This window comes from Rhinichthys klamathensis, unplaced genomic scaffold (genome assembly GCF_029890125.1).
Source record: "Rhinichthys klamathensis goyatoka isolate OS25496 unplaced genomic scaffold, OSU_Roscu_1.1 h1tg000366l_1, whole genome shotgun sequence".
Taxonomy (NCBI): Eukaryota; Metazoa; Chordata; class Actinopteri; order Cypriniformes; family Leuciscidae; genus Rhinichthys; species Rhinichthys klamathensis.
In genome coordinates this window covers 2,030-15,000 of record NW_026606875.1, presented here as the reverse complement: position 1 = coordinate 15,000, position 12,971 = coordinate 2,030, and the positions used below count along the sequence as shown (strand labels likewise).

General features: G+C 38.4%; 1 protein-coding gene across 1 annotated transcript; it reads left to right on the top strand.

Annotated features, from left to right (window-relative positions):
- The first annotated feature begins 2,390 nt into the window (after positions 1 to 2,390).
- On the top strand, positions 2,391 to 6,653 carry hmgb2b (high mobility group box 2b). Its single transcript, XM_056233308.1, has 2 exons — positions 2,391 to 2,573; positions 6,458 to 6,653. The coding sequence occupies exons 1-2, from the start codon at positions 2,424 to 2,426 to the stop codon at positions 6,635 to 6,637; spliced, it is 330 nt and encodes a 109-aa protein (XP_056089283.1). The 5' UTR covers positions 2,391 to 2,423; the 3' UTR covers positions 6,638 to 6,653.
- The last annotated feature ends 6,318 nt before the right edge of the window (positions 6,654 to 12,971 follow it).

Genomic DNA, 12,971 nt, shown 5'->3' with positions numbered 1-12,971 from the left:
TTCTGTGCGTCACGCAGACACGCAGCATAAGGAACAGAACAGAACTTTTTTTTTTTTTTTTTTTTTTTTTTTTTTTTTTTGAACAATTATTCATGTACAAACAGTAAGGCAATAGTAACAATTCTTTACATAATACAAACAAATAATTACAGCACAGGTGCATGAAATAAAATAAACTTCAAATAAATAAATAAAATAAAAATAAAGTAGGGGCTAAGGTTTTTTTGTTAAATCATACTCTTCTATGACAGATAAAAGACTAATTGCATTTTTCTTTTTTATCACTTTGAGGGCTTTTGTAAATGAAACAAATTCACCATGAAATGCACAGAACATTGGTTTCACCTTTTTGATTTGTGTACAAAAAATTTCCCCAGCATAAGGATATTATTAACCAGGAAGTTATCTTTGTTATTATTCATTAAACGTCCATAAATAATGTCCTTTTCAGTGAGGTCTTCGAGGTGAGGTATCTTTGGGTAGAGCCAGTCGTAAATATCAGACCATAAGGCCTCCACAAACATACAGTGAAAAAACAGATGCTCCGTGGTTTCAATATCATCACAAAATAAACATTTATTTGAGTCAAAACCAAATCTATGTCGCAAATATTCACTCGATGGATATATGCCATTTAAAATTTTAAAATGTACTTCTTTAACTTTGGGGGGTAACGGGAATTTTAAATACCCAGTTCTAAGTCTGTGAATGCTATCTTTTGAGAAAGAATGTGAAATTGAGTTTCTATACACTAATAAAGGATAAGAAATGTGATTGAATTTAATTCTAACATTTTTATTTGAAAGTTGGCTTCCTTTAAACTCACGGCCTTCAACTAACAGTACTGGAAGATGTGGGATTATAGAGACAGAATAAGAGAGAATTTCTTTAATTTGACATACGACAGCTTTAGGGATGGCTTTAGTAATAGATTCAAAACTGGCCCGATTGCAATTGAAATTATATTTAACACAAAAATGCTCATATGATATAATTCCAGTATTGCTGTCAATTAAATGGGACACAGCCCAAATACCTTTCTCCATCCAAATCTTGTCAAACAGTGATTTATTCCTGACCATAATATATCTATTGTTCCATAATGGTGTATTGTGTGGTGTAAAATTATGGTTATAAAAAATCTTCCAGTATAACAAAACCTGTTGATGAAATTTGGATAATTTTATCGGCAGACGTTGAACGGTGAAATCACAATTTAGTAAAAATTCTATACCTCCTAATTTCTTAAACAATTCTCTGGGAATATGAAACCAAAAATTATTGTGGTTTAAACAGGATTTCAACCAGTTAATTTTTAGGGTCCCATTTATAGCATCAAAATCAATGGCTTGTAACCCACCATCTTTATAGTCTTTTGTCATCTCTACCCTTCTGATGTAATGGGTTTTCTTTCTCCAGATGTAACCAAAGTTGACCTGATTAATTTTTTAATGGCTTTGTTTGAAATAGCTATTGTATATGCAGGATAGATTAATCTTGATATGCTTTCCATCTTTGTCAAAAATACTCTACCTAATAAGCTTATATCCCGCAAAAGCCAGGAGTTAAGTTTCATTTGACATTTATCTAATACTTTCCACACATTCATATTTTCATTTTCACAGAACAGAACTATCGAAGCATCCTGGGCCTCCATAACACCTCAGCAGTGCCACAGGCTGATTGCCTCCATGCCATTGAAGCAGTCATTTCTGCAAAAGGATTCCCGACCAAGTATTGACTATTGAGTGCATAACTGAACATAATTATTTGAAGGTTGACTTTTTTTTTTTTGTATCAAAAACACTTTTATTGGTCGGATGAAATATGCTATTTTTTTTAGACAGGAATTTTGGGTTTTCATGAGCTGTATGCCAAAATCATCAGTATTAAAACAATAAAAGACCTAAAATATTTCAGTTGGTGTGCAATGAATCTAAAATATATGAAAGTTTAATTTTTATCATTACATTATGGAAAATAATGAACTTTATCACAATATGCTAATTTTTTGAGAAGGACCTGTATAGCCTAGCATGTTGTTTTTAAAAGCAAGTAAAATTATTTGACTTGTGAAATATATCTGATATCCGATATAATGCAATCATTTCACAAGCTTAAAAACAACATGCTACATATAATATAAAACATTTAAAGAGTTAAATTCGTGCATTTTAAGCCAGAGCTAATCTGTGCATGCATTTCACTGCAACTTATTTTTAATACTATTCAACGTATTTGAGTATTTAATGACTGATATCCAATGTAATGCAATTAAAGTATTTGAAATCAAAACATGCTATGTTAACAGATTGGATGGATGCCAAAATAAATTAATCAATCTACGCCAAATGCTTCTGATGTGTTTATGCATTTAATGCTTGATTTTCAGTAACGCTGTGTTTTCTGTCAGTGGATCAGCCATGGTGAAAGGAGACGTGAACAAGCCCAAGGGAAAGACCTCAGCGTACGCGTACTTCGTGCAGACGTCCCGCGACGAGCACAAGCGCAAGAGTCCCGACGTGCCGATCAACTTCTCCGAGTTCTCCAAGAGATGCTCCGAGAGATGGAGGGTGAGCGTCCGCGCGTGTGTCTCGCGTAGGGATGCAACGGTACACGGTAAAATCCCGGACCGTTCGGTCAGCCCTAGGGGTGTGCCGGTTTCAGAATTGGTGATGACGGTTATGACGTGAGTCAAATGTGACGGTTCGTAACATAACCGTCGTCGTCCGGGGGTGGGGGGTTATAGGACGTTCGGTTGAATAACTGTTCGTCTGTTATAGGACAACTCGCTCTTAAAATGAACAGCAAGACAACTAGAATTGAATGTGCTTTCCATTAAATGAATCACACACAGTAAACAAAACCTTAACAAATGAACTTTGCAATTTAGACGCGCAACATGCGTGCCGGTGCGGTGAGACATACATGCTCGGGCAGATTCGGCTTGAAGTCGGTCATCCTCGGACGCGGCGCCGCGCGCGCTGTTACAAAAAAAGCTGTGCACACAGCCAAGCGAAATGGGGTCTTGCGCACCCAACGCGTCATTTTGCCGTGTGCACCTTCGCGCTCGTGCGGACGCGTCGAGTATAAACAAGGCTTTACTCCGTGTCAGCGCTCGCTCTGATCGGTTCGGTAAAGGTGCACAGACCTCTCCCGAATCATCTCCAGCACTCAGCCTCTGACGCACCACTAACTCCGCCTCCGTTTCCCTCGTAAGCTGATATTAGTATTTAAACATTCTCTATGATAAAAAAATGTTTGTAAAAAATATTTTAATAGCACGGTTTTGGCGGTTATAGAGTTCTAATGACGGTGTTCAACTATAACCGTCGGTCTCACGGTTATATAATAACCGTCACACCCCTAGTCAGCCCTGCACGGGACAATCTACCCTCGTGTCCCGCGGGACTTCGGTTTTGCCATTGAGTTCGCGCTGATCCTTTTAGTTTTTGCTTTAAGCCTTGTTTATACTCGACGCGTCCGCACGAGCGCGAGTCTCCACTGACTGCTATATGGGGAGGCTGCAGACCTGGAGCCGGCAGATTTACGCCCCTGGCAGTTTTACGCCCCGACAGTTTTAGGACCCTGTTGTTCCTGATGCGTCCAGTAGAGGGATATACTGCGAAATAACATAATTAAATCGACGCTTACACATTAATAACCCGTCCATAGACTTGACAATTTTGTGTTTTTTGTTAATTTAAATATAAACGTTACAGTGTAGATCTCCACGGATTCAATTTTCTGTAGATATTCAGTTGGGCTTCACTCTCTTCACTCAACCTACAGAAGACTATTTGTTTTTGTGAATTGAAAAATTAAAAATACACATAGTTGGATCAACTATGTGTTATGACAGGTGATGCTATGACCTACTGCAGTTATAGGCCAATTCACCATAGGTTTTTATATACAGGAGACTGAGTGAAATATGTTTTTGTGAATTTATATAAAGTCACATTTAGATATTAACCATATTTAGCCCATTAGACATGCAGTACCGTGTAATAATATGGATCCTCGATTAAATATCTGCTGTACTATTCTATTGGTCATCATACAGCTACAAAACAGTGTCCTACACAGCATTTTATGAAGACAAACACAATTTATCCCTTTTCTAAAATTCCATGGGCCATTTAGAAGATATAGACAATATTGTTGTTCACAAAAAAATATTTATTAACACCATTTATGAATTATGATGACTCCCCTATGGTTTGCCACTCTTCTTTAACTGTTTTTTTTTTCTTTAACTGCTCCTGCTCACTGATGAAACATTAAAAAATGAAACATTAAAAAAGTTAAAAAGGACATCCATGGTGAATTTGACCTTGTCCCTGTGTGTGTGTGTGTGTGTGTGTGTGTTTCCTTAAGTAGCTAAAGCAAACACACCTTTATGAGATCCAAGTTAAAGAGAACTTGGTAAAGACAGAGTATGATAAAACCCACATTAAGTGCACATACCCTACATTTGAGTCCAGATCAGTAAGCTATTTTAAGAAAAAATGTATATTAAGATGTAAATGAGATAATTAGATCATCTCATTTATAAGAAACAACTCAAACCAGAATCTACATTCAAACCATATGGGGAAAGTTTGTAATGTGTTTTAACGTATTTGAGTGAGTGTGCAGTTTAACTCTGTACTTAGAGAGAGAGAGAGAGAGAGATTTACATACCTATTATAAATGTGTCTTTTGTGTGTTCACACCATAGACTGTAAAAAAAATTAACATATTTCCATTATCTACTGTAATATTGCTCTATACACCATGTGGAGTATGTTTTAATGCAAGGAGTAAACAGAGTCTTACCAGAAGAGGCCAAGCTGAAGACAGGCAACAAAAGAAAATTAAAATTAAAATTAATTTTAAATTGAGTAGAGAAGATAGGGGAAGCTAAACCTACACGCGGTTAGTTAAGTTTAAGCCAGATAGAACAGAAACCTGTCAAAATACATTATAGACCCATCCATTATTATATTATATGAATTGATATCTACCTACCCTAGCTCTATCGAGCTAATCGTTTATAAATAATAAATGTTGCATCATTGCTAAAAAACAATAACTTTAGCAGATTATTTAACATACAAATGACAGAATCTATTTTTGTCAGATTTTAATTCTAACGATGTTAATCTTGATTATACGGTATTATTACTTTGTCTTCTGGGCAAGTTTCATCTTCATAAAGACAGAACCATTTAAAGTAATCCTGATTCTAGAATATTCTCCTCTGATATAAAGTTCATTTTTTTTCTTCCTTTAAGAAAATGTCAGAACCTTTAAACTCAAAGGTTTATAAAACAAATAATATAATTGAGTCTGTTGTAAAGAACCTTACATGTTTTTATATTGACAAAATGTAATATTGCATATTTGTGTACCCTAATTCAATCTCTTTTGATGTCCGTTTACCCCCTTTGTTTTTTTGTTAAACAGATAATTTAATCCGTGCAGATCTACACTATAACGTTTATATTTAAATGAACAAAAAACACAAAATTGTCAAGTCTATGGACGGGTTATTAAGCGTCGATTTAATGATGTTATTTCGCAGTATACCCCTCTACTGGACGCATCAGGAACAACAGGGTCGTAAAACTGCCGGGGCGTAAAACTGCCAGGGGCGTAAATCTGCCGGCTCCAGGTCTGCAGCCTCCCCCTACTCACTGACTGCGCGCGCACCTCTTCAAACGGACGAGGCGTTTATACTTGACGCGCTCACCATTGTGTTATTCTGTGAAACGACAGGGGGCGACCTGTCGAGGAGTAATTCTCCTCTAAACCACCAGGAATCAGCAGTGAAGAAGTAGTTTGCCGTTTATTAGTAGTTTATTAATTGCTGATTCATAAAAGAGTAATAAATGCAGTAGGTTTATTGTAGCCTACTTTCACTGCATGTAAACTAGTTAAACAATTGAAGCCTGAGTGTTTAAACCTTAATTTCATCAGCAGGGCTTACTTCTGTTATTGTAGGCTTATTTTGTAAATGTAACCAATTACTTTAGACAAGTGCAAACTGGGTGCTTAATGCAAATGTGTTCCTATTCACAAAATGAGAGGCTTTTATGGTCGCCCATCAATGCAAATGTCTCTGTGTATAGAAGGATCATAAACATGCTGGTACAGACGTCCAGTTCGGCCTGATTCGGCTCGAAGTCGTTCATCTTCACAGAAACACAGAAAGATAACCGGTGCATTGGGATTCCATACACATTGATGTTCTTCCTACTGTGACATTCTGTTTATGCTCATAAGAAAAATAAAACATATTTTTGGGATGAAATAGCAGTCTCTTTCTGCACAAAACATGTACCGAAACCGAACCGAGACCGTGGCCCAAAAACCGAGGTACGGACCGTACCGTGGGCTATCTGTACCGTTGCACCCCTAGTCTCGCGCTCGTGTGTCGCTGAGCTATCCTTAACCGCTGCTCTGTCCACAGGCGCTGAGCGCGGCCGAGAAGAGCATGTTTGAAGACCTAGCTAAAGTGGATAAGGTTCGCTACGACAAGGACTTGAAGACCTACGTGGCGCCCAAAGGCGTGGGGAAGACAGGGAGGAAGAAGGACCCGAACGCCCCCAAGCGCCCGCCGTACGTCCCGCGCAAACACGCCGCATGCTAACGTGCACGTCTCCGTGGATTCTGTTGTTTCCGTGGTTTCTGTTGTTACCGTGGTAACAGGGCACTGGTGCGGTTCCTGTATCCTCTCTCTGTAAATGTTCCTCTTTTTCTGTGTCTTCTGTTCAGCCTCACACACAAACTCCAACAGCCGCGCGGCGACTACACACACTCGCTTCGCTCTCACCCAGCGCGGACACAACCTGACACACACACACACACACCATACGCCAGTGTTTGAGGTACAGCTGCACGAAAATAAATAACATAAAATAAGAAATAGAATAGGAATTTTATTTTACAGTACAATCATATAAAACGACAATACTAATATTATAACTGTTCATTTCTTCATTTTCAAACATAAACCAGCAAGTTTTTATTTCGACGGAGAGCCACGGTGAGCCTTAAAGCTTCTCTTTTGTTGATAAGAGCTTCTCATTGCAACTGTAAATAAACACAGCGCTGCGCTTCACTCCGAAACACACAGCGCACACTGACTGATGTTTGAAAGTCATAATTTCAACATATTGCATAATTATGATTTAAAAACCAGATAACTAATACAAAAGTATAAACAACAGACAGAGAGCTCAGAGAGTGTGTGTATAAACGAAATGAAATAGATGTACCGCTCTGCTGTGGTTTTTAAAGTGCTTTAGAAACTCCTCCATCCGTCTACACAAGCACACCCTTCCGCGGTGACTGTCGCATTAAAATAGACTAAAACATAAGAGCAAAAATATTAATATTATTATATGATGGTTGTGTACAGGCACTGCCAACACACATTTCAGTGCAATCAACTTGAAAAAGTGCATGTACCATTATATGACCCCTTTAAAAGAGACTTTCAAACATCGTAAGGAAAATGCAGGAAGAGAGCCCTCTCAGATGTGCAACAGTTACGCGTGTCTGGACCCCTCTGTCATGTTCAGAGACCCAGACAAGTGCAGGAGGCAGAGCAAATGTGTTGTTCAGACATTTCTGCAGGAAAACCAGCTGACAGGAGGTGTTTTTGCTGGTAGGAATAGTTGTAGAAGAGGCTTTTGGCAAAAGTAAGAGGTCAGCACTGAGAAATATTTTGAATATTTGAATAATGTTGTTAAAGGGATAGTTCGGCCAAAAATGATATTTAAACCATGCATTACTCACCCTCAAGCCGTTCGAGATGCATATGTCAATCTTGTTTCAGACGAACACATTTTCAGTTATTTTAGAAAATGTCTTCGACCCTTCAGTGGATATAATGTGAAGCAATGGGGTCCACCTCCTTCAAGTCCCAAAATGTGCATATATCCTTCACAGAAGTAATCCATCCGGCTCCAGGGGGATAAACGAAGGCCTTCTGACAGTAATCCGTGCGGTTTTGTCGTAAAAATATAGATATTTAAAACTTTATAAATGAAAATATCTGACTTCCGGCAACGATCGACGCGCGTCCACGGGCGATGGAAGTCGGCGTATGAGGTAGGACGTAGCGTCGTGACGTAGAACGAACGCGCCCGCGCAGCCAGAGAGCTATGCAGAGAGCAGAGCAAAACATCACCCGTGAACGCGCGTCGATCGTTGCCGGAAGTCAGATATTTTCATTTATAAAGTTTTAAATATCTATATTTTTACAACAAAACCGCACGGATTACTGTCAGAAGGCCTTCGTTTATCCCCCTGGAGCCGGATGGATTACTTCTGTGAAGGATATATGCACATTTTGGGACTTGAAGGAGGTGGACCCCATTGCTTCACATTATATCCACTGAAGGGTCGAAGACATTTTCTAAAATAACTGAAAATGTGTTCGTCTGAAACAAGATTGACATATGCATCTCGAACGGCTTGAGGGTGAGTAATGCATGGTTTAAATATCATTTTTGGCCGAACTATCCCTTTAACACAATCTGAGTTACTACCAGAACTTTTTTGGTTCTCCTTTTCAGTAGACTTATCTTTTGTTGTGTCCACTTCTTTTTTTTTTCTAGTCAGGATTACATTTTTGAGTGCTTATCTGTTACTTTTGTCATATTCATGTATTCTGTGTGCAGAGGCGTACTTGGTTTTGAAATAGGCTTTGACATTGTCTACCATTATAAACAAATCTAGAGTAGTGATTCTGCTCATTATAACCATTACATATTGTTGATATATTGTAATGATGTATTGCAATGATTTATCAATATATTGTTTTCACTTTTTTTGTTCCAGGGGATGTCATTCTCCAACAATCTGAAGCCTTCCTGCCTGTTGAGTGCAGAAGTGAGGACCTTTACACCAATGCAAAAGAGGCTTGACATCTTCTTGAGCAGTTTCCTTGGAAACTACCCAGAGCTTTTTGCCAGAAGCTCCTGATTTTATCTCATGGACAGGCCACTGTTGAGAGAGGCTTTTCTGTTAATAAAGAGATCGAAACATGCAAGAGGACACTTTAGTAGCACAGAGGCTGGTATGTCACTCGACACGGGGGTGTTGCCAAAGTCCCTTGTACAGGGCCAAAAGAGAAAGGTGGCAGAAGATCACTTGGAGGAACTCATAAAAAGGAGGAGGACTATGCAAACAGTTGCTGAATGTCTTTTCAGAGATGCAGAGGAGGCTTAGGGCAAGGCTGGCAGTCAGATGGCTCCGCTAATACCCAAGTCAAATGCTCTGAGGAGGGCCAGCAAGGAAAAATCAGCTGAGCTCAAGAATATAGAGGAGGAGAATCGGGCCAAGAGAGAAGAGCTGAGATCAATGTAGTGCACACTCACGCATCCGCAAACTCACGTCAAGATGTTTGTGTTTTTTTTTGTCTTCTGTAGTTCAAAAATGCATCTAAGCTGTCTCCAGTACTATGTTCAGTTTGAATAAATAAATTTTCTTTGCAAGTAATTTTGAGACTCTGCGTTTCCTTTGTACGTTTTTTTTATGTCGTGATATAGGTCTTAAATTTCATTCATAATGGTCTTAAAAAGTCTTTAATTTGACTTTGTGAAACCTGCAGAAACCCTGAATAATACAGCAAATAGTAATTTAGTCATTTAAAAAACTAAATTACTAAAAAATATAATAGTATTCAGTAGTTTATATTAATACAGTAATACACTCACCTAAAGGATTATTAGGAACACCAATACTGTGTTTGACCCCCTTTCGCCTTCAGAACTGCCTTAATTCTACGTGGCATTGATTCAACAAGGTGCTGAAAGCATTCTTTAGAAATGTTGGCCCATATTGATAGGATAGCATCTTGCAGTTGATGGAGATTTGTGGGATGCACATCCAGGGCACGAAGCTCCCGTTCCACCACATCCCAAAGATGCTCTATTGGGTTGAGATCTGGTGACTGTGGGGGCCATTTTAGTACAGTGAACTCATTGTCATGTTCAAGAAACCAATTTGAAAGGATTCGAGCTTTGTGACATGGTGCATTATCCTGCTGGAAGTAGCCATCAGAGGATGGGTACATGGTGGCCATAAAGGGATGGACATGGTCAGAAACAATGCTCAGGTAGGCCGTGGCATTTAAACGATGCCCAATTGGCACTAAGGGGCCTAAAGTGTGCCAAGAAAACATCCCCCACACCATTACACCACCACCACCAGCCTGCACAGTGGTAACAAGGCATGATGGATCCATGTTCTCATTCTGTTTACGCCAAATTCTGACTCTACCATCTGAATGTCTCAACAGAAATCGAGACTCATCAGACCAGGCAACATTTTTCCAGTCTTCAACTGTCCAATTTTGGTGAGCTCTTGCAAATTGTAGCCTCTTTTTCCTATTTGTAGTCAAGTCAAATATATTTATATAGTGCTTTTCACAATACAGATTGTATCAAAGCTGCTTCACAGTATCAATCAAAACAACTTAACAGTAGGCTTGCCGCGATAGACGGTGTTGACGGTGTTACCGGTTTTAAGCCCCATCACCGGTGACATCACTTTCCCACCGTGACACCGCGATGTCTTGACTTTTTAAAGTATTCGTTTTTGCTAAAATATTTATTTGAATTAATTAAAAATAGTAATTATCAATTATTTAGTTCAGAAGAGAGCGTACATTATAATTTAAAACTGAACTGCGCAGTGCGTGCAAAGAGCCAGTCATGTCACAGATCAGCAAGCATCAGGAGTCAAATTCCATTTAGCACGTGTGGAGATTTTGTATTCGTCTCTTAGACCCCATTTACACCTGGTATTAAAATGAGATCTGTATCCAGATAATTTATCCGGATAATAAGTGTTCTGATCTTACCGATTCCATTTACACCTGGCCACATAAATGTGTTTTTGCAAAACGGATATAAATCCGACTTCAACTCCCGCGCTATGATTTAATGGATTGCACGCCACCGAAAGCAACAGAGGTGAGCTGCATTTTATTGATCATCAGCTCATTTCAAAATCAAAGACAGCAATAAGAAAAAGTGGCAACAGCCCTGGTAAGATAATTTCGTTTTTTTACTTGAAGATGATTGTGTGTTAAGCGTCTGTGACTTACTTTCACTTTTATTTGCGATGTTTGCACGTTGGCTTGATGAATAGACGCTCAGCTGGTCATCTGCGGTAATGCGTGTTGCAGTAGCGTCGTCATATCTGACATGAAATAGCCTATATAACACTCTCACACGTTTATTTGTTTTAGCATTTTTGGGAGGAGTAAAATATACATATGTGGTTTCAACAACCAGATTGCGTTTACACCTAGTAAAGATCCGAACACAATGCAGCCAGACTACCTCCAGATGTGGTCAGGCAGATCCGATCACAATCCGATCACAATTATTTACACCTTGCATTAACATGCGGTTTTTATTATCTGGATAACTTATCTGGATACAGATTGCATTTTAATACCATGGTGTAAATGGGGTCTTATTTATTTGGTTTTATCTTATTTAAACTTTGTGTAATTTATTTAGGCCTATTTTATTTTCTTATTCGTTAATAAACGTTTTATAGTTCTTATTTGTTTGGGCCCAGTTTGCCGATTTTCACTTTTTTCAGCCTATGCATTGGGTTATTTTTATTCGTTCGTTATGCTAATAAAAGTTATGTCTATAAATAAAAGTTTTATTATCAGCGAGTTGTTGTTTTTTTGTCCATTCAAGCAATTGACGCTTATTTCGAAAGTGAAAGTATAACGCGCACGCATTTAAAAGCTATTTAACTCCCCCGCCCCGCCCCCCACGGGGACACCGGGATTACCGGTGTTGTCACACGTCGATTAACCGGTGGTAAAATTTCCTCACCGCCGCAACCCTACTTAACAGTGTTTGTTTATTACTGGAAAAGACATCCAAGTTTGGTAGAGCTGATCAGTGGTATGATGGGTCATTTAATTTGAATATCCCCAACTGAGCAAGCCAAAGGCAACAGTGGCAAGGAACCGAAAAACTCCATCAAGTGACCCGATGGTGTCCTAAAACTCCATCAAGTGACCCGATGGTGTCCTAAAACTCCATTTTATTTATTTTATATACTAACATGTGTCAAAGCATGTATGAGAACAGATTTATTATAAAATATGCGGATGACTCAGTAATTGTGTGAGTTTACTTAAGGAGAATGAGATCTCACATGGGCCAATTATTGAGCATTTTGTCAACTGGTGTGATGAATCTTATTTACAGTTAAATATATTAAAGACCAAAGATATGCTCATCGATTTTAGGAAAAGTACTCATTCAAGGGATCCTACTTTAATTAAAGGCCAAAAAATAGAGTGTGTAAAATCATACAAATACCTTGGGACCATAATTGATGAGAAACTAAAATTTGAAGAGAATTGTGAGGCTCTGAACAAAAAGGGGCACCAGCGTTTGTACTGCCTAAGGAGATTATCTGCATTTAATCTTGATAAAACAATAATGAAGATGTTTTATCATGCTTTTATAGAATCTGTTTTGTCATTTTCCATTCAAGTATGGTACGGTCATATATCCTTAAAGGCAAAAACTCAGCTAGACCAGATAGTAAAATGGTCTGGCCGTTTGATAGGTGAGTCAAAACCAGGAGTGGCATCACTATATGCCAAACAATTACAAAGGATGGCCCTTTCAATTTTAAATGATGACTCTCACCCTTTGCGAAAAGAGTTTCAGTTATTACCGTCTGCGAGGAGGTATAAAGTCCCTAGGTGTAGAACGAAAAGATGTAAAAGTAGCTTCGTAACAAATGCGATTGATATGCATAACAAATTGTAGAGGTGTTTTTCAGATATGTACTAGGGGTCTTATGATTTTATAACGTTTAAAAAGATCATATGAAATGCTCTTGAGAGCATTTTCTTTTTATGAGAGCACTTCTCTAAGTTTATGAGTATTTATTTACCTGTCCTTATGTGTACTGTGTTTTGTGTTTTT

What these genes read in the sequence shown, in the direction of transcription:
- hmgb2b (XM_056233308.1), top strand. Translation starts at nt 2,424, where the DNA reads ATGGTGAAAGGAGACGTGAACAAGCCCAAGGGAAAGACCTCAGCGTAC. An exon ending in GATGCTCCGAGAGATGGAGG is followed by an intron (nt 2,574 to 6,457) that starts GTGAGCGTCCGC and finishes CTCTGTCCACAG; the next exon opens with GCGCTGAGCGCGGCCGAGAA.